This window comes from Pangasianodon hypophthalmus, chromosome 13 (genome assembly GCF_027358585.1).
Source record: "Pangasianodon hypophthalmus isolate fPanHyp1 chromosome 13, fPanHyp1.pri, whole genome shotgun sequence".
Taxonomy (NCBI): Eukaryota; Metazoa; Chordata; class Actinopteri; order Siluriformes; family Pangasiidae; genus Pangasianodon; species Pangasianodon hypophthalmus.
In genome coordinates, this window is record NC_069722.1 from 8,900,993 (window position 1) to 8,922,024 (window position 21,032).

The following is a 21,032-nucleotide window of genomic DNA, read 5'->3' on the forward strand; positions in this document are numbered from 1 at the left end:
ATCAAGAGCACTATAGAGTCGTACAGGAGCTCAGTGAAGTAAGTGGTAATGAACAGCACTACAGAGTTGTACAGGAGCTCAGTGCAGTGAGTGGTAATCAACAGCACTATAGAGTTGTACAGGAGCTCAGTGAAGTGAGTGGTAATCAACAGCACTATAGAGTTATACAGGATCTCAGTGAAGCTGTTTATTTTTCTGCACTTTCTAGCGCTGCGCTTTTGTGATGTCATCACACGCATCAAACGCACATCATCATAACTGAATTATGACACAATGGAATGCCATCCTCCTGTGGCTTCACTCCTGAGTTTACAGAAGTAGAGAACATTAGGTTTTGATGATTCCTGCATCAGAGTTGGACTAGTGATTAACATTGCATTGGTTAGCCTACTATTCAGAAGAATGTTTAAGAAGATAAAAAGCAGGGTAGGTGGACAACAAGCAATATATAGCAATTTATTACTTTATAGTTATCTCAAAAACTAACTTTAAATGCGTGTTTTTATAAATGTGTGATGTGAATACATGGTGCTAAGAAGCACCAACATATTATAAATGTAGTAAAGGTTTATAAAACAATAATTACAAAATGTAGTGGAACATATTTTCAATATTTATTAAAGACAGAAGAACTATTAAGTAGCATATAGTGGCAGGTCTCTCAGCCGTTTGGTGCTCAGCATCACAACTCTATTTCTGTTTATAAGCACAAGTAATTATTGAAATGTGTGATTAGAGTTCATTGTCATTTTTTTCCACATACAATATATACCACAACATGTCATAAATATTGATTTTGTTGTATAAATAACAATTTACTGGCACTCTGCCACAGCTGAGTTCATTTCTAAAGCCCAAGTGGTGGTCAAACAAGGTTGGAGTCCACCAGGAGAGTGGCCATGTGAGTACTGCTATCTTACATCCACTGTTGCTATATCCTATAATGAAAAACATTACATATATTATTTAAATATATCATTTTATTCTGCCCTTCTGTAATAGTAGCACTAGTTCACGTGTCAAAGCCAATGCCCGCAGGCCAAATACAACAAACATTCCCAAAATAAATAAATAAAAATAAATTATATCATGGCCTGGTTTTTTTTCTGTTTTTTTTTTTCTGTTTTTTTTTTTTTTTTTTTACATTTTTACACTAATTATCATTTACAGCAGAACTGTGGAGCCTCATTTATAACACTTTGTTTTACAAATTTGATTTATAAAAGCTTGCGTATACACAATATGAATAAGGTCCCTGTAGTGTAATGGTGTTCTGCACACACCACTGTAAAAAATCTACACATACTGTATCTGTAAAATCAACACCTATGTGCTGTGTTTGAGTTTGATTCAGTGATTGACTCCAAATCATGAAATGTATCAGCCAGTCCAAACAAAAAAAAAAAGAAAACGAAAAGTTAACTAGAGAGATGAAAGACTAAGGACACAGTCTCCCATAAATGTGTTAAACATGCAAACCCGTGTCATTATTTAAGCTCTTTATTAACATTTTATATTTGTAAAAGATACTCTATAAAGGGTTATATGGCTGTTAAGTGTTATTCGTGGACCAGCAATTAAAAAAAGTAATGGACTAGTCATCTTTTTAATAGTTAAACAAAAATGATTAATGGAGTACATTTCTTAAAAAAAAAAAACATGGCCATTTGTGAACTTTTAATATTTATTTAATAAAAATAAATAACATAAAATTACAATGCAAATTAACACTAAAAGTATATGACCTAATAGTGTACTGCTGAATAGTTCCTGTTAGCCCTTTGTTTTCCTAGAATTATTCTGTTCTACTTTCAGTACCTAGGTGTTAATCAGCCGATATTATAATCTAAAAATATGTTTAAAAATGAATAGCTTTATTTAGCCCTTGAAAAGTTCACAAAAATGCTGCTGTGGCCTGGGCAGAAGTTGAGTTTGACACTCCTGCCCTAGTCGACTGACCCTCACTTGTCAAAAAATTGTACTGCATATGTTTAGTGTTTTGTTTCTCTAATAAATCCATTTAAAATTTATTTAGCTAAATATCCGCTGAGTTGAGCCTAATCTAAATTCACTTATGTGTTTCACTACTTTCCTAACCTTAACATTCTTTACCCTAAAACATTCATTGGGTTATAAAATCCCAATATGTACCGCAACTATCACTGTGAGGAGAAAATAGAAAATGAATGAATGACTTAATTACATACTGATTAGGTTTTAATAGTCAGTGACTTTATAAGATTTTGCAGCCAGTTGCTCTCAGGAACATCAATTCAATGATTAATTTTGGAAATAGGATCAGATGCCAGGTCCTTCAGGGGCAAGGAGAGAGTCAGAAGACCGACCAGAGCAAGTCAACACCCAGTGCCATTTCAACAACCAGCAGCACAGGAAGAAACCTCAGTTTCCCTTGACACCCACAGGTACAAAAGATCCAGAGTTCAGATTTAGCAAGCATCTCAGAGTAGAGGAAAGTGTTTGTCAGTTTCCTCCCTGTTTAGGGTGATATTAGTCTAAAATATATTCATGCTCTGACATGGTTAGGAATAACCAGCCCAGGCACTTGAGGATTTGATGCAGCCTAGTTCCTTTTAATTAGGCTATACTTTTATTATAAAAAAGTGTGCATTGCCTTATAATAGCTATCACGTTATTGAGGTGGAATTACAAGGATTGTGAAATTTCACATGACTTAATATAAGGATATCTTTGTAAGTTACCATCTACCCTTTACTTAAAATTAAATTTCTTAAAAAGAAATGGCCACAGATTTACAATCATGATTTGCACTAACACCACTTTGTGTGTTCCAGATGTGGTCAGGCATTTTGGGGACAGGTTGACTTATTTTGATCTGAAAGAGATCAGTGAATACTCTGAGATCTGGTACCTGGGCAAGAAAATTGGTGGATCACTTCGCAATGCTGAATTGAATGGCAACATCTTCCAGGTAAGAGTCCATCTGTTCTTTTGGCCTGTGGATAGTTCAGTAACTATTGTTTTATTATAACAATGATACATCATTTTCATGTACTGGTTTTGGGTTGTGTGTTTGCAGGTTTCCCATGATCACATAGCTTATCGGTATGAGGTGTTGGAAATGCTTGGAGAAGGATCCTATGGACAGGTTTTTAAGTGTCTGGATCACAAGACCAATGAGATGGTGGCTATTAAAATCATTCAAGACATGAGGTAATAATTTTACACTTTACCGTAATACCAATGATTTTATATGTCTTATTACGTGGTATTACTACATGGGGAACAGAAGAAAAATTGGCTTGCATTATTAAAGCTGCATAGTGTACAGAGCACTGGGAATTACTTACAAATTGTCCCAGTCCTATAATTACATATAATTAGTAGCGGTACTTACTAAGCCATTATGTTTGAAAGTGAGACAGTGTTTACCGGCAAAAAAAAAAAAAAGAAAAAAAAATTTGGAAAAAAGATAGAAAATACTAGATTTGGTAAATTTTTGAGAAAACTGATAATATGAGAAAAAGAAGTATGGAAATTTGTAATTGCAAATAGGAAAAAAACACCCCTGTCTTTTCAGGTTAAAATGATGAATGAAGAGGGTTTGGTGAAATTAGACTTTAAAATTAGATTTAAGTTAGACCAATGAGGAAATTCTTCACTGCTAGGAGCATATATGGGGACCTTGAAAGTGAACTGCTCCTGTCATTTCCCCCCATCACATTCTTAATCTAAGTGACTAATATTGTACATTGTTTATATTTCTTTTAATATTATTATCATCAAAGATGAAATTGATGAAGATCAATGTCACTGGTGAAACATGTTTATACACATTCATATGAAACTCCAAGTCACTGAGACAAGTACTTACAGTTTATCATTTACTGTAAGGGAATATTTCAGAGTGCTGTTGTAGAGTTAATTTGTTGTGGTCTACATTCAGAACTTACAGGGAAGAGGTGGAAATCCTCGATTATTTGAGGAAGAAGGACAGAAATGGCTCCTACAACATCGTCTTCATGAAGACCCACTTTTACTTCCGCAAACGCCTCTGTATTGTCTATGAGCTCCTGGGGTGAGTGCATTTCAATGTGTGGGCATGTCTGACCTGATCCAGGCCATCTGATTTCAAAAGAAAATATTTGGAAAATACTTAAAGTAATCTTACTGGTGACAGGTCTGTGTACACAGCTGTATGTACAAATACAAGATTGGATGTAGTGTGACAGGAACTTTTAATTTCAAATTTACAAATCAGTCTTAATTTTAAAAGTCAAGATAAATTACATTAAATAATAAAAACATAATCACCCTATTTTAAACGTTTTCATTATTGTTTTTCTTTGCTTGTTCATTAGAGAAATTAACAAGCACATACAATTAACTGAATGGAGTCAAAATATTTGTCTGTTGTTCCACATATTATTTCTCCTCTGATATGTGTAAGTAATCCATGTACGGCTTAACGTGTCCTTCTGTCCACTTAGGCCAACTTTAAGTGAGCTAAAAAGAATTCAGAGATTCAGCAAAGCTGATGTGCGCCGCATTGCCAAAGATGTGGTCAGGTGTCTAAGGTTACTAGAGAAAGAGAAAATTATCCACGGTGACCTGAAACCTGTGAGTACAATAGCCTACGTACTGTAGATGAGGAATGAATAAACCAACAGCACAGACTGGGCTTGATCAGTTTCAAATCAAACAACTGGCCTGTGCTTAATGAGGGTAATAATCTGTTAATCTCACAGGGTTTCTGTCCCATTTTTTTGTCTAAAGGGGAACATAACGCTAAAAGAGAAAGGCCAGGGTGTCAAGGTGATCGATTTCGGAGGCAGCAGCTTTGAGCAGAAGAAGCGTGAGCAAAACTGTTTTTGTGCATTCATGTATCAGTATAAATGTCAGGAACCATGTGGGCCATTCTAAACTTCTCTTCTTCCAGCCTTCTCATCTCTCTTCCTCTGCAGTGTTCCCAGGTATTCATACTCGTATCTACAGCCCTCCAGAGGTATTAATGAAAAATCACTATACCACTGCTATTGACATGTGGAGTCTGGGCTGTATCCTTGCTGAGCTCCACACTGGACGGTATCTCTTTCCTGGAGTGGATGACTATGATCAAATAGCCCTCATCATGGAGGTATAATTGGCAGATTTTTTTATTTAGCACATTTCATTTCATATCCATATCCATATTACTGTAAATAATATTGATGTAATGGGACAGGTGCTTGGAAGGCCTCCAACTGAATTTGTCCAGGAGGAGAAAACTTGGAATTTTTTCTATAGTAAGTGCTCCATGTGGATTTGCAATACAATGCAAAATAAAAATACAATACATAATAAACATACCTAAAATATTTCTTGTATTTTCCTACAGACCATAAAGGACACTGGAGGAAGATATACGATAGCAAAGACAGGGTGATAAAGCCGCGTTCCAAGGATCTGAAGACAATTCTGGATACTGATGATCTTCAGTTCCTGGACTTTATCCAGCGCTGCCTAAAGTATTCAACCACTGACTAGTACCAAATGATAAAATGATAAAAAAAATCCATTTGACTTAAACATTCAGAGGAGTCTTGACTTTTAAGACTCCAGGAGCACATACCACGGTCCCACATAGTTTGCAAGTACACACAAATTTCAGTGTGTGTTGTGTTCAGCATTTACTAATAGCCTATTCCAATACCTGTTAATTACTTATCCCAATAGCTGGAACCCTGAGAAGCGCCTCACTCCTATGGAGGCTATGAAGCATCCATGGCTTCATAGTGACAGCTGTAGGTGCAGAGCCAGGACAAGAGCTCCAAAGCAAGCCAGTTGAGATGACAGCATGGCATTTACCAAGCATCCCTACCTTTAAGACTCGTGAGTAATCAAGATTTGACTTGATCAAACAAACTACTTTATTTGACATTTAATCCTTAACTGTTTGGTTCAAAACCAATTTAATTTTTACTAAAAGTGGAACAGCACCGAAAACAACTAGTGAAATTTTCTGACATGCTAAATAAATGTCAAATCATATGACCTGTCACAGTTTCCATTGTTAAGTAGGAAACTGAACTGCTTAAACTTTTGAACTGCTTTGCTGTTGTTCCATATACCTGGCTGCTCAGAAGTTGTTACATTAGTGTTTTTATATCTTCAGTAATGAAGAGGTTTTACGGCACTGATTCGGACACAGAAGAACGTTCAGGGAGAGTGAAGGAGGTCTCTTCTGAGCACACCCCACACGCCGCTGTTGAAGACTGGAATCACAAGGGCCACGTCCCAAACTGCAAACTACACAGCATTGGCAGACAGGAGGCGTTGTTTGGAAGGCATTACCAGCAAAACGTGCAACTACCAGAAAATGTTGCCAGTGGTTTGGAGATTCCAGATCAGATTCCACCTATAACATTTACAAGCTTAGCATTTTGTTATTAGAATAGTGGAAATTGGAGGGTTATCTTTAGGGCTATTTACTTGATCAGAGGTCATACAAAATTTTCAAGGAAAATTCAGCAGGGCTCCCAAATTACTGACCCACGCCATAGACCCGGGCTATTCATCAAGAGGCCCACTGACCTTTTCCCTTCACCCAGTTTCTTTTTCTGTCACGTTGCAGTGTGTATGTCACAGATTTAACTGGATAACCAAACTAAGTTATTCAAATGTCTGACTGCAGTCAAGACAGAAAGACAGACACACAATTCTATTTCACTGCTGCAAGAAAAGCTGAATTTTGTGCACATTCTCAAAGTGTCATTTAACCCTCTCCTGTTGAACTCCTATAGGTGGGACCCTAAGCAGTGTCTCACCACAAAGGATGCAGCATCTCTCTTCAGGAAGATTGCTCCAGGAGTGGAACCAGTACAATTTTGAGAAAATGTACAATTCTGATTTTATCTTAGTGTTGTCAAACCTCCAACACATTAATGATAATGCTAAACTATGTTCAGAATGATGATGCACGGTTTCTTTCAGCTATGCTAAAATGTCCAGTGTCAGCTGAGGAGAACAGCTCCCCTAAGAGTCAGGTCTCTCCTGAGGTTTCTCCATAAAGCTAACTAAAAATAACCTGGAGTTTTTCCTCACCGCTGTCACTCTTTTGGGGTTAAGGCACTGGATAAAGTAGACCCACATAAAATGAGATCTATTATGTGTAGACGGCAATAACATTCAGGAATGATGGTGATTTAATCTGTGGTGAGGAGAGAGTGGCCCTCTCATCACCAATACAAAATGTGGGACTGTTAGATTCTAGACTAGTCAGCAGAGATAAATCAAAAGTAAGCCTAACACTCTGTTCTCTATGTCTCAGACAGCCATCATAGCATTGCAATAAAACATAGCTTCTATAAAGTGATGTGTTGTTGATCTTTACTGCAAAGTTCCCAGGGAATCTCCTTAGTGAGAAGTTTTAGTGAGGAAAATCTTACAATGGGAAACCATATCAAGGTTCCCCATCTTAAAGTAAACCCAGGCAGTGTGAAGCAGCTCATAATAAGAGAATACAGCTTTAGTTATTGTACTTTTTGGGAAAGATAAGTGAAGCGTTAAGTGATGTAACCTCAGTGGTACCACATATGTACAGTAAAAGTTTTCTGCTGACACTCACAGTTCTTGTTGCACCCTTGGTAAAATAAAAAAAAAAAGTTAGAAAAAATGTCTTTGTGGTTAATTAGCTTAATCTCTTTTCATCAAGTATTATTGATTCATCAAGGATTATCTAAGATTCTGTGCTGTTATGTTGGCAAAGGAAGTTTGCACAAAGTACTAAGAGGGTAACAATAATTGTGACATGGTTTTGTTTTAAAAAATATGTATTGATGGGGTTATTTATTTTCATACAATAAATTTACTTCAATTTCAGGTTACATTTCCATCATATTAAATTTATTCTATGAAAATAAATAACCCCATCAATACATATTTTTTTAAAAAACAAACCCTTTTAGTACTTTGTGCAATATATATATATATATATATATATATATATATATATATATATATATATATATATATATATACACGAGAAAGTAGTTGTTTGTGTCTCTTACTTTAACTGTGGCATGGATGCTGGTGCCAGAAGGGCTGGTTTGAATATTTCAGAAACTGCTGATGTCATGTCCTAGTACTGTCACACACAACATTCTCTAGAGGTTACACAGAATGGTGTGAAAAACAAAAAACATTGAGTAAGCGTCAGTTCAGTGGGTGGAAACACCTTGTTGAAAAGAGAGATCAGACTGGCCAGACTGGTTCAAGCTGCCAGGAAGGATATAGTAGCCCAAATAATCACTCTTTACAGCAACGGTGAGCAGAAAAGCATCTCAGCGTGCACAAAACATCGAACCTTGAGGTGGGTGGGCTACAACAGCAGAAGACCACACTGGTTTCCACTCCTGTCAGCCAAGAACAGAAATCTGATGCTATCATGGGCACAGACTCATTGAAACTAGACAGTTGAAAACTAGAAAAAAAATCCCCTGATCTTTTGTCTTCAAGTGCTACTTCAAAACTGTATTCAGAACCAATAAATTTAACTCCTGTGCACATGTCACCAATTATGAACTTTTAAACATGCTATTAAACCATGCTGACAATTCTAACGTTTTTTTTTTTTTTTTATCTCTGAGGTTTTGACCAGTGTTTCCAGGAGTAAGTGATAGGGTTCATATTTCATTAAAAGAAAAAAAAAAAGGATATTGGTATCGCATTTCATTCCAGCATACAGATGTACAGATTACATTTCCATGTAACATGGAAAAAAGTTTTGGGATTTTGTGAGGTGTAAGGTCATGAGAGCACAGTTTTCATACCCATGTTTAACATAAACCTAAAGTTTATTAAGGCCCAACCTTAGAATTTAGATTAATACTAATTAAGTATGAACATGTAAAGTTAAATTAGCTAGTTCCAAATTCTTTATGAATTATATTATATTACTTTGGTTAATATAATACACTTAACATTAACTATGTTAACATGCTTAAGGGTGTAAAGCTGAAAGTTGAACTTCAAAAGGAAGTACGCCATCATCGGTTTCGAAAAAACTTTCTGTCTCCATTAATTTCCACTTTCAGATTCACCTTTAAAATAACATCCTGGTAACATGCAAGTGAAAGCGGTTGAACACAGAACTGCTCTCCTCTTGTCTAAATGAATAATATTTAAAAAGTTAGCATGTTTAATTTGTTTTATACTATATTAAATGCTGGGGAGAAACATTTTTCATACCATAAATTTTGGCTGGGAAGATTCAGGTCTCACTCTGCATTTACTGTGTGTGTGTGTGTGTGTGTGTGTGTGTGTGTGTGTGAGAGAGAGAGAGAGAGAGAGAGAGAGAAACACCAACACAAATCCACCAATATCTAACAATCAGTTTCAGCCCAGCTCAACTAAATAAAACCAAATTAGAATAAACCAAATCATAAAAGCTAGTAAAAATGCATATTTGGGCCACTGGGTCCAATAAGCAAAAGTAAAAACCAAAGTAAACTGGAATGTTATTGAGCCCTAAACAGAAAGTACAACCTGGCAGAATAGCTCTTCAGCACCAGAGATACAAAACAGAGACAGACCCTTACAAAATACAGGCTCAGTGATCACAATCTAGCCATAGAGAAAAGCAGGCACAAACAATGGCTTCCAAAGGAAGAAAGAGTGTGTGGACACTGTAAGAGTGGTGAGGTTGAGACAGAGGCACACTTTCTCGGTCACTGTGATATGTTTCTTAACACAAGAGAAAAATACTTCGAAAAATTCTCTAAGCTCTTGCCACAGTTTTCCAACCTGCACGTTCTCACAACCCAGTGACTGCTCAGATCACATTTCCCTCGACAATTGTACACACTCAATATACATTTTATTTACTCTATTTCTAATTTATTTTATTTTATTTTATGGTGTATATTTTATTTTATGGTGTATATTACTATTATAACCCTTATAAAGTAGAGAGAGAGAGAGAGAGAGAAGGAGGGATTGTGGCTTAATAAATTTTTACTCTACTCAGTGATTCATGATTCTAACTCCATACATTGGGCTGTGTTTCAGCATTTTGGCTGGTTTAAATAATTTAGGGAATCTGTAGATTTAAAAGCTTTATGTTGTCTGAGTGTAACAGTGACAGCAGGAATCGAAATCTGATCAGGAAATTCTGCTCCACTGGCGCCATCCACTGGTAGCTGTATGACATAGTGGGTTTGCTGCTGCTCTGTTTGCAAATGGAGAAGTGATGTGAAGGGCTCAGGTGAAACCTCTTCCTTCACTCAGTCTGGGCGCTCTCCCCTGGATGACTCTGGAATGACTTTGCGGTTGAACCTGGAGTTTCTGCTCATATCCATATTACCCAGTTTTGCAAACCAGTTACCTGACTTTACAGTGAGACCTTACAAACCTGCAGAGCGTTCCTCATTGTGCCCACCATGTGCCCTACAGTAGTTCTTAGACCTCCAGGGTTTCTTGTCAGAAGATAATGTTTCAGGTAAGAGAACTCAGAAGAGAAAAATGTAAAAATGTAAGATTTATTGCAAATATGGTGTTATACAAGACTTTGTGACTTTGTAGAAAGTTCTCAGCATGTGTGCACACAAGAAGGTGTCTAGGTTATTCTCACCATTCCTGGAGGTTAGGAGGGGTGAACTAGAACTAGATATTCTCAGAGATGACATTAGAGGAACTCAGACATTAAAAAACAACATTAATTACATACACACAAATCTGAATTTGTTCAACCATGCGTTTATCCAAATAACTATTAACTTTTACTGCAAAGTTTCTGGTTGAGACTCACATGAACATCAGCATGGTTGATGCAGTTGTAAGTTATTGATGGTACTGTATTTTGCTTAGCATGAATTAAAGCATTATGCACTAAAGAATTGGTTGAAATAAAAAATCCAGACTGAAGTTTGCAGGCAATCAGGAGGACAAAGATGATCAACATTATGTCTGGAGGAAAAAGGGTGAGGCTTTTAATCCGAAGAACACCATCCCAATTGTGAAGCATGGGGGTGGCAGCATCATGTTGTGGGGGTGATTTGCTGATAGACTTCAGAAGTCATCATGAAGAAGGAGGATTAAGTAGAAATAATGACACAAAATCTCAAGACATCAGCCAGAGAGTTAAAACTTAGTTGCAACTGGATCTTCAAGCAGGATAAAAATCTTAAGCATACCTTAAGCACAAAGGACAAAAAGTGAAAGGACTGGAGTGGCCATTACAAAGCCCTGAACTGAATCCCATAATAATTTGTGGACTGAACTGAAAAAGTGTGTCTGAGCTAGGAGGACCACAAACCTGACTGAGTTGCACTAGTTCTGTCAGGATGAATGAGCAAAAACAGGTGTTTGATTCAAGTTGAACGAATTAAAAGGCAATGTCATCAAATACCATACTTAAATTGGCACTTTATTTAAAAATAATTGTGTTGTTTGTGTGCTTTTCTTACTATATTACCTCCCCAACAGAGTTTTTAGACTGATAGCAATCTTAATCCGTGACCTAGTGAACCAGTATCAGGATGTAGCACTTCCGTAAGTCGCTTTGGATAAGGGCATCTGCCAAATACCATAAATATAATATAAATGTAAAATACCACACAAAGTATATGTATACTTTTGACCCACTGAAAATCTGAAATGGTAAATAAAATCTGAAATAAATTTGTCTGTTAGCTGTTATTTCGAAATGACCCTTTACGGAAATAAAGTAGATACCTTAATTGACTTAACACAGTAACATGAAATGTATTGAGTTATGAGAAACTGAGTTTGAATGTCTTTAGCCTAGGTGTATGTAAACTTTTGGCCTCAACTGTGTATGTTTCATTGTTTGTTTGGTATAATATTCTTCAATGTTGATCTCAAGTCAGTTCTTCCTCCACCTAGTAATTACAAGTTGTAGAGGGAACTAGCTCTAGATCAGTGTGGGAAGCAACCTCTTGTGAGGAAGTGTAAACAGTTGACGCAGTTGGGGGTGGTTACAGTTTACATATGCTTTGAATACAACTTTCTAGCATATGTAGAGACACGGGACATCAGGAGACAGAAAACTTCCTGAAACCAGAGGGGACACATAATCATGGATATCTATTTGTGGAAAGTTGTGTGTGTTGTATGTGCTCTACTCCTTAATGCTACAGGTAGGTTTAAAGGAAATGCTACCTATCATATTTTCAATAGATTACGTTTAAAGCAAAACCCTGCAGGTGAATAGGGTAATTTTTTAAAACAATATATATCATAATTGCTAGTTTGTTGCTGAGACTCGCACAATTATTTTTTGTTTGTTTCGGAACAAAGATTTAAATTTATTTTTACAAACAAGGTTTCGTCTTATTAAATGCATACTTAAGGAAGCTAAATAAGCTTAATAAAGCTAATCTTATAAGCTTAATAAAGCTAATCTAATAGATCTAGTCTTTTGATGTTTGTTGTTAGAATTAAAATATTTATTTCACTGTGAAGATGCTCTCAAGAGAAATTTTGTTACAGAGCTGCTTGCTGGAAAATAATTTCTTTATTGTTTAATCAAGAAAAGAACATGCACTCTTTAATGCCATTTTCAGTATAAAAACATAAATCCAGCAGTGGAGTTATATCCTTTAATATCCTTTTAAATAGGGATAAGAACGAACATGTACAATTTCATGAATGCAGGTCATCTATTCTAGACACACAGATGTTCGGTTCTGAACATAGAAAAAATGATCTTGAGGAAAAGTTTTTAAAATACAACATGGATTAATGTGCTTCCATTCTAGTTAAAGTGTGGGAAAGGAAAGTGTGTATATCATAATGACATTTAAAGTGACATATGTATCAGGAAGCAAGCTTTTCATTGGATATATCATATGATATGATTGTGACAAGTTCGTAAGGCTTAAGCCTTCTTCAGTTTCAGATAATACAGTGGTCACAAGCGGATTTTTCTGTTTTGATATTTTTATTAAGAGAAGAAGAGAAGACATGTTACGGATACAATTTATCCAACAATCTGTAAAATTGAAAAGAAAAAAAAGACAAAGTGACCAAAATTATCATTTCCTCCTGTAGTGTTTTGCCTGAATATGCCAAATATGATGTGGCTTGAAATATTACTGTTGAATTCAAGTACTTCTGAAGCACTATGTATAGAACAAAGGGACTTCTTTACTCATCTATTTTGCCTTGGAGCTGTTGGGATATGCACATTGTAAAGTATCTTCACTCACTGCGCCCATTTGAACTGTTTTTTTTTTTCTCAGTATATTTGTTATTATGTGTATATCTGTATATTCACTATTGTCTACTTTGTATAATTATTTTTTAATATATAACCTGAAACGTAAGTAGTTGCTTATACAGTTTGACTGTAATTAAAATCATTTGTTTCATTCAACTGTTGCAAATGATAATCTATAAAAATATCTTTGAAAATTTGTTTTAAATGATTTTTTTGTCAGTGACATTGCACTATATTCTGTACACAAACTGTCCTAGGCAGTTATAAATCAGGCTGGTGTATTTATTGCCATGAACTATATCTATTGTTTTCTACTGGCATCATAAAATTTCATGTGATGATGTGGTCATTTTATTGTCTTGGCTGAAGCAATAACATCCTCGCTCTTAAGAGAGCTCAAACCTTTTCAATCAATCTCACTAATACAGGGTTCTCTTGATTCTTTTTATTATAATCTGCATGTTGGCATGTTGGCTGTCCGTTATTCTGTATTTAGAAAGCAAAAGCTATGAATATAATATATGGGCAAATCTCTGTGACATTGTTTGATAGAGCACTAAACATTCTGTTCTTGTCTCTTCCTTTTCCATTAGGCTTACTCTCCCAGCTGGATGGTAAGTTCTTGATTCAAACTGCACACATACACACACACACACACACACACAAACACACACACACACACACAAACACACACACACACACACACTCACAATATGCTTGCATCAGGCAAAATAATGGTGACAAAAGCATTTTATTTTTAGAAGAGAGGTTAGACACTACGAAGTGGATTTACCAGTTTGAGCTAACAGGTTCATGATGATGTGGTGTCTGAGTGAACCCAAACTTCAGCTCGAAGTTAATTTCATGAATAAACAAGAGTGTATTTGCAGTGTTTTATATACCCAGTAATTCACAATTGTAAGTCTTTTTATACTTTTATAGTGTTTACATAATTCTCAGTGACCTGTGTTAATTTAATAACCATGCCAGTGTTAGTGTTTTAACTCCATGTCATTGTTCATCATTTTAGTCTAGTAGTGTTAAAGAAGAAACTCTGAGTGTGATTCACATGTACAGAGTTAAAAGGGGGGTATACGCTACACCATACCATACATCACAACCATATAGTGTGTGCAGCTGTAGTGATCAACTATCAGTTATTTAACTAATATATAACTAATCAGTTATTTCAAACATTATACAATTTTTTCCCCTTTTGATTCTCATATTTTCACACTGAGCTATGTTCTACATTATTCATTTATTTTTGCTTATTTTCAGTTATTTTTTCAATGTAGGTAATTTTCCACATAGGTAATTAATTTTCACATGTGAAATTTTTCCCCACATAATGTGTTTTTCACATGAGATTTTCCCCCATGTGATTTATTTATTATTTTTCACATGTTACGTTTTTTACATGTTGGGAACATGGGTTGGATTTTTCACATGATTTTTTTTATTCTCATATAATATTCACATGGGGTTATATATTTTACTTGAATTCACTTGTGCAATTTCACGGCATAACATCCTCATATGTTTTTACACATTGGATTACAATATTAATCACATAATTACACATGAACTGTATAGTATGTGATTTTTCTGTAAGCTAAGAATGGAAATTCACACTGGTGATGTTGCTGTGTAGAATCCATAAACTTCAGTTCAAAAGCAATGTGTGCTGGGATCTTAATTCCTGGAGCAAATTAAGAATTACAAACAAAATGAAAAAAAAAAAGAGTAGAACATTTTATTACATCAACATGATACATTTATTGTTATAACATTCAGATGGTGTATATTTGGTAATGTATGTATGTATTTAAGTTACAGAAATCACAGTTACACATAGAAGGTGCATGCTCCAGATTAGGGAAACAGACAAAGGTCAAAACCAGAAAAGCTAGGAAGAAATGAAAAGAATAAACACAGATGCAGTATACAGTATATGCACAAAGTTTGAAGCCAATAAAAAGATAGGGTGGAGATTATATCAAAAGAGAACTGAAAACAAAGTCAAAACCCATGACGCTGTTGCCATGCAAGCAGAAACACAAAGCACGGAGGGCAGAATCGTGCCAGTTGTCACATATAAAAAAAAAAAAACAACTTTAAGATGACTTGAAAACTAAACCTCACATACAAGTGCAGACAGCAATGTGAAAACACAACAAAAAATATCCGTAGTGTAAAAATGACTACACTATTTGCTATCTGTACTCTAAAAATGTTCTATAATGAAATAGTGTTCAAACCAGTATGATACTGTAGCCCACATGTTTTATTGGGAATATTATACTGCATCAAAGGACTTTACAATATAGCTACAGTAACAATCCTGTGACTATATAATAACACAGTAAAACATATAAAACACATTTTTAACCAGATATGTTTAGCTGAAGCAGCAAATGACAAAAGCTATAGAATAACAGTAATTATTTTAGTGAAGCAGGGTAAGTGCAACACGTTTAAACTTGCGGTAAAGCTAGACAGTGCTAGGCAATCTTAGCCTAGCTAGATAACACATGTTTGCTAGCTAGCCTGATATTTTAAAGAGATAACCCATACATATATATAGCTTGTTTTCTCCATGTTTTTTTCTGAGGTATTCAGGGTCCATAGGATTTTCTGACACATTTAAATTTATTTAAGAAGTAAAACAACAATATAAATATACAGTATAACTTCCAGTATAACTTTTAATATTAATTACAGTATTAATATTATTAATACTAACAATATTAATTAATTACAACTACGTGGCAACTCTGTACTGTACAGTCACTGTAAATTTACAAGGTCTTTCTTTTTGTTTTACACTGTGGCTACTTTGGAAGATCGGGTATAACCCAAGATAACACTTAAAAAGGACTGACAAACTGTAATAACCACTAATATCAGTGGACTGAAAATATTTTCAAAATAAAACTTCTTGCACTTTACAATCCAATGTCTACTCTAATTTAATAATGGCTGTTCTTCTTAAAGAAAAATTCAAGTAAAATTCCGATTAGAATATAGATGTGTGCTTTTATGACCTTCCTCTTTTCTACCAGTGTGTGGTCGGCCTCCACTGAACACCAAGATTGTGGGTGGTGAAGATGCTGCTCCTGGGTCCTGGCCTTGGCAGGTCAGCATTCAGTCAGGAGGCTTCCATTTCTGTGGTGGCAGCCTGATCAATGAGAACTGGGTCTTATCGGCTGCTCACTGTTTCCAAAGGTATATTGAGAGTTATGCTTGAGAAAGTCTAAAATCACCACACAATAATAATGTAGGTATTTGCATTTTTATAGTGCACAACACATAAGGTATTCCAAAGTTTACTGTAAGTAGATTATTACTGTTTATTGTAAATATAAAACATAAGGAAATAAGGGATGGGGAGTGACAAATGACATTGTAATATCAGTCTCTATATCTCTTCCTTTCATTTTCAGCATTACTGCACCTGAAATCACAATCTATCTAGGAATGGAAAGTCTGGAGGGGACTAACCCTAATATGCAGAAAACAGGCACTAGTAGCATTATTAATCACGAAGAGTATAACCCTACCACCCATGACAATGATATTGCACTAGTCCAGCTCTCCTCTTCAGTTATTTTCACCAATTATGTCATGCCAGTGTGCCTTGCAGCAAGCAACAGTTCTTTTCCTGGTGGTACTAATGTCTGGGTCACAGGATGGGGTAATATTGCTTCTGACGGTAAATGTGCCACACTCAGTGGATTTAGTTCAATGTAACAAGTTTAATTCAATGTAATAAGTTGAAAAAAAAAAATCTCCAAAGAAATGAACCAGCCCTTGCTTTGGACTATAAAATAGCTGCCAAAACAAGCCAAGCTGGTCAACCTGATAGACCTCCTTTGCCAGCTTTTATTTTAGTTAATTTAGTCAAGTAACAAGGGTAATGAAAAATAACTTACTAGCTGGCAAGATCGTAGTTTTACCAGCTTGGTCTGTGTTTTGGTGGGTGGTAGCTGGTCAGACCAAACTAGATTTTTCAGCAACATTTACATGAAAGCATGTTGGTAAAACTTAATCATGGGTCTTCACAGTGAATCTGCCGTTCCCTAAAACCCTGCAGGAGGTGCAGGTGCCGATTGTCAGTAACAGTGACTGTGCAAAAGCATATGGATCTGGCTCTATCACAGACAATATGATGTGTGCTGGCTTAACTCAAGGAGGAAAAGACTCATGTCAGGTAAGAAATCTAAAACCTGTCATAATATTTCTGCTCACAGTACAGTGTCACAGAAAATAGAAAAAGCAGACATGTAGCTAACAGCTTGTTGTCCATGCAGGGTGATTCTGGAGGTCCACTGGTGGTCAAGATCAGTGGAACATGGGTTCAGGCTGGGATTGTGAGCTTTGGCAATGGTTGCGCTTTACCTAAGATCCCCGGTGTGTACACCAGAGTGTCTCAGTATGAAGACTGGATTAACAGTAGGATCAGCAGCAGTCAACTGGGATTTATTCAATTCTCAAATGGCAATCATGGCTCCCCCAACCTCTTCTGTCTGTTCCTTTCTTCTTCCATCATCCCATTCCTCCTCTCCCTCTACAACTCCTAGTGATATCAGTCAAATTAAACATACAAGCAAAAACAAAAGGAGTGAGTTAACATTACTATATTATGTCAATGCCTTACACAAGATCCATATTTAGCTTTTATATGTAGCTTTTACTTAAGTACTTAACGGACATATGTCAACTTAATTTTCTACAAAACTACATTTTAAAGATGCAGTTTAACTGGAAAACAAAGACACAAAACATCACTGATGAGCCTGATCAGAATACATTATGAACCCTTCAGGTTTAGTTAAAGTCGTTCTGAATGACATGGGAAAGAGGAAGATCTTTGAATTATGATTTCCTGCACTCCTGGCAACAAATGGCTATTACATCACTGGAAATCAAGCTTGCAATCTCCTGATCTTTGGGTGAACACTTAGTTGAAGTATTTAAAACTTTCTTATTTTTATTGTTCAAATCTTTTTTCACCCCATATTGAGGAGTTACAGTTGTTACTTTTCTCAGCCACTCTACTTGAACAATCCAAATAGCCTTATGAAAGCCACTGTAATAGCAATTCATAATGTGAAGCTTTCTGTAATCCAAATAGCCTTGCCTAATGTAATAATATTGTAGTGTCATGTTTTAATAAACCTTTGATACAGTAAGTCTGCTCCAGCCGCTGGTAGCTGTATGATATTGTGGGTTTGCTGCTGCTCTGTTTGCAAATGGAGAAGTGATGGGAAGTGCTCAGCTGAAACCTCCTCCTTCACTCAGCCTGGGCGCTCTCACCTGGACAACTCTGGGGTGACTTTGTCGTTCAACCTGGAGTTTCTGCTTCAGTTGATTGACTTTGCAGCGTTCCATGAAGGCAAACCTGCAGAGCGTTCCTCACTGTGCCCACTATGTGCCCTACAGTAGTAGTTAAACCTCAAGGGTGTAGTGTTTCTTCTCGTGCAGTGTACTCAATAGACTACATACATGGAGAGTTATAACTCAGAACCACATGTTTATTACAGAACACAAGCAGCTCCTGCTGCTAACCTGCTCATGCATGTCTCAGTCTAACTCCCTGCAGTCAACCCAGGCCCTCTAGTGGAGTCAATATGCAATTACATCATAAATGCATATAACACTACACCACAAAGGGTTTCTAGTCATTCAGAAACCAGTGCTAACCCAGGATGAACTCAGAAGAGAATGTTTCAGGTAAAAATGTGAGATTTATTGCAAATATGGTGTTATACATGACTTTGTGACTTTATTGGAAGTTCTCAGTACGTGTGCACACAAGAAAGTGCATAGGTTATTCTCACCCCTTCTGGAGGAAAGAGAAATGTGCCACTACAGACTGACTTTGATAATAGTCAGTAGTAGAAAAGTTTTGGTGGCACAATCTATTTCAAAATCAGTTCTTCAAATTCAGAAAGACTTAAATTTCCGAAATACTACATACAGGGACTTCAGAAAAGCAAAGGAGCACAGATTTGATTGCCACCACTTCAGTCAATGAGCCAATAATGTAGTGTTTTGTAAATTTGAATCTGAATTTGAAGAACCAAAAATTTAATTTGAATTTTCTACACCTCTTTATGATAAAATTAAATTTGAAACCTTGCACACAAATTCTAACCATGAAATATAATCTGATGTAATTCAACTATAAAACTTTATTTACTAATTCAAATAAAGGCATAAAATTTAGAATTGTAAATTTTTATTTCATGCTAGTGACACATTTGAGTTCCTGGAGGACTAGTTGTTAGGCCTCTCACTGCCGCGGCCGGGGTTCGTTTCCAGGCCAGGGAACCAACCCCAGCCACTGGGGGTGCAAAAGACAGTGTACTCCCAGTGCCGGTCCCAAGCCCGGATAAAAATGGGGAGGGTTGCGTCAAGAAGGGCGTCCAGCATAAAGACTGTGCCAAATCAAATATGCAGACCAGTGATCTGGTTTGGCCACACTTAACGGGAGCAGCCGAAAGAAGAAGAAGAACATACTATTATATAACATGCTATTATATAACATAATATTTCTCATTCCATAAAATAGAGCCAAGTATCCTCAGAGATGAAACTAGAGGAAATTAGACTTAAAAACAACTTTGGTATCATACACACAAATTAGATTAAGAATGGAAAACTGAATTTGTTCAACCATGCATTTAACCTATTAACTGTTAACTTTCACTGCCGAGTTTCTGGTTCCTCAAGAGACTCAAACAAGTCAAGTCAAGTGTCTTTATTGTCATTTCAACCATATACAGCTAGTTAGTACACAGTGAAACAAAGCAACGTTCCTCCACGACCAAGGTGCTACATAAAACAAAACACAGAACTACAGTAGACATTACATATATTTACATAAAGTGCACAGTGCAAACAGGTGACACAAGACAGTACAAAAACTACCAAAACAAGACAATGGGCACGGTGAGTTACAGTGCAGCGCTGACTAGCTCACAGTACTAATAAAAAAGTGAATCATATGACAGTAGTGCAAAAGATTGACAAAATAAGTTGCTGAATGTAAACATAAGGAGTAGCAGCCAGGAGGAGAGTATAAATATACAGTATATAATGAATATTTTTAGCAGCAGAAGTTGAATACAAGTATGTGCACAAATTGCAAAGAGGATGGGGTGATGCTCAGTTGAGTGTGTGTGTTTTCAGTCCAGTCCCTGAGTGTTGACGGCCATCAAAAATAGTTGATGCAGTAATTGGTGGTATTTTGTTTAGTATAAATTAAGCCATTATGCACTAAAGGAGCAGTTCACCTAAATGCTAATGTTGCCAGTTATGAATACAACATTCCTTGTCTCTTTTCTTTCTCTTTCTGTCTCAGTGCATGGGTGGGGCAGGTGGCACAATGAAACATTCTGAGCTGTATTTAACATTGCAGCTCTACAGAAAGCTAGATTCAGAAGTTTTGAGAAGGCAAATATCATCTCTCTCTCTCTCTCTCTCTCTCTCTCTCTCTCTAAGCATGAGTAGAGCATGAGACAAAACATTGAATAAATTGGATTGTACAAAGAAAAGGCATACATCAGTGACAAATGTGCAAATAAATTAATTTAATGGAGATGTGTCTCAAGAACATTTATAGAGATAATTATATAAATGTATTAATTCATATAAACTGCCTCTCTTTCACTGATTTCTTTTAGTTCAGTTCAATTTGTTCAATTGTTTTATTAATTGGATTTTACTACAAACATTTTCAAAAAGCAGCTTAACAGAAATTCAGTTCTAAGGAAGATATCTTTTTGATTATATTGTTTGCTGATCTCAGGTCAGTTTTGCCTTCACC

General features: G+C 36.1%; 2 protein-coding genes across 2 annotated transcripts; both read left to right on the forward strand.

Moving 5' to 3' along the window:
* The first annotated feature begins 1,227 nt into the window (after nucleotides 1–1,227).
* LOC113528197 (dual specificity tyrosine-phosphorylation-regulated kinase 4-like) lies at nucleotides 1,228–7,594 on the forward strand. Its single transcript, XM_034310049.2, has 11 exons — nucleotides 1,228–2,423; nucleotides 2,814–2,950; nucleotides 3,059–3,192; nucleotides 3,926–4,057; nucleotides 4,470–4,599; nucleotides 4,756–4,834; nucleotides 4,944–5,116; nucleotides 5,204–5,264; nucleotides 5,357–5,486; nucleotides 5,695–5,850; nucleotides 6,134–7,594. Exons 1-10 carry the CDS (start codon nucleotides 2,303–2,305, stop codon nucleotides 5,804–5,806), a joined length of 1,209 nt encoding a protein of 402 aa, XP_034165940.1. The 5' UTR covers nucleotides 1,228–2,302; the 3' UTR covers nucleotides 5,807–5,850; nucleotides 6,134–7,594.
* Nucleotides 7,595–11,980: 4,386 nt separating this feature from the next.
* Nucleotides 11,981–18,393, forward strand: LOC113528067 (serine protease 27-like). The gene is made up of 6 exons (XM_026916345.3): nucleotides 11,981–12,116; nucleotides 13,792–13,812; nucleotides 16,264–16,426; nucleotides 16,645–16,913; nucleotides 17,266–17,411; nucleotides 17,512–18,393. Exons 1-6 carry the CDS (start codon nucleotides 12,056–12,058, stop codon nucleotides 17,779–17,781), a joined length of 930 nt encoding a protein of 309 aa, XP_026772146.2. The 5' UTR covers nucleotides 11,981–12,055; the 3' UTR covers nucleotides 17,782–18,393.
* The last annotated feature ends 2,639 nt before the right edge of the window (nucleotides 18,394–21,032 follow it).

Excerpts from the sequence above, each read along its gene's own strand:
- LOC113528067 (XM_026916345.3), top strand. The coding sequence starts at position 12,056 with ATGGATATCTATTTGTGGAAAGTTGTGTGTGTTGTATGTGCTCTACTC. Across the intron at positions 13,813-16,263 it reads CTTACTCTCCCAGCTGGATG|TGTGTGGTCGGCCTCCACTG; the intron begins GTAAGTTCTTGA and ends CTTTTCTACCAG. Across the intron at positions 16,914-17,265 it reads GGGTAATATTGCTTCTGACG|TGAATCTGCCGTTCCCTAAA; the intron begins GTAAATGTGCCA and ends GGGTCTTCACAG.
- LOC113528197 (XM_034310049.2), top strand. The coding sequence starts at position 2,303 with ATGCCAGGTCCTTCAGGGGCAAGGAGAGAGTCAGAAGACCGACCAGAG. Across the intron at positions 5,117-5,203 it reads AAATAGCCCTCATCATGGAG|GTGCTTGGAAGGCCTCCAAC; the intron begins GTATAATTGGCA and ends GTAATGGGACAG. Across the intron at positions 5,265-5,356 it reads AACTTGGAATTTTTTCTATA|ACCATAAAGGACACTGGAGG; the intron begins GTAAGTGCTCCA and ends ATTTTCCTACAG.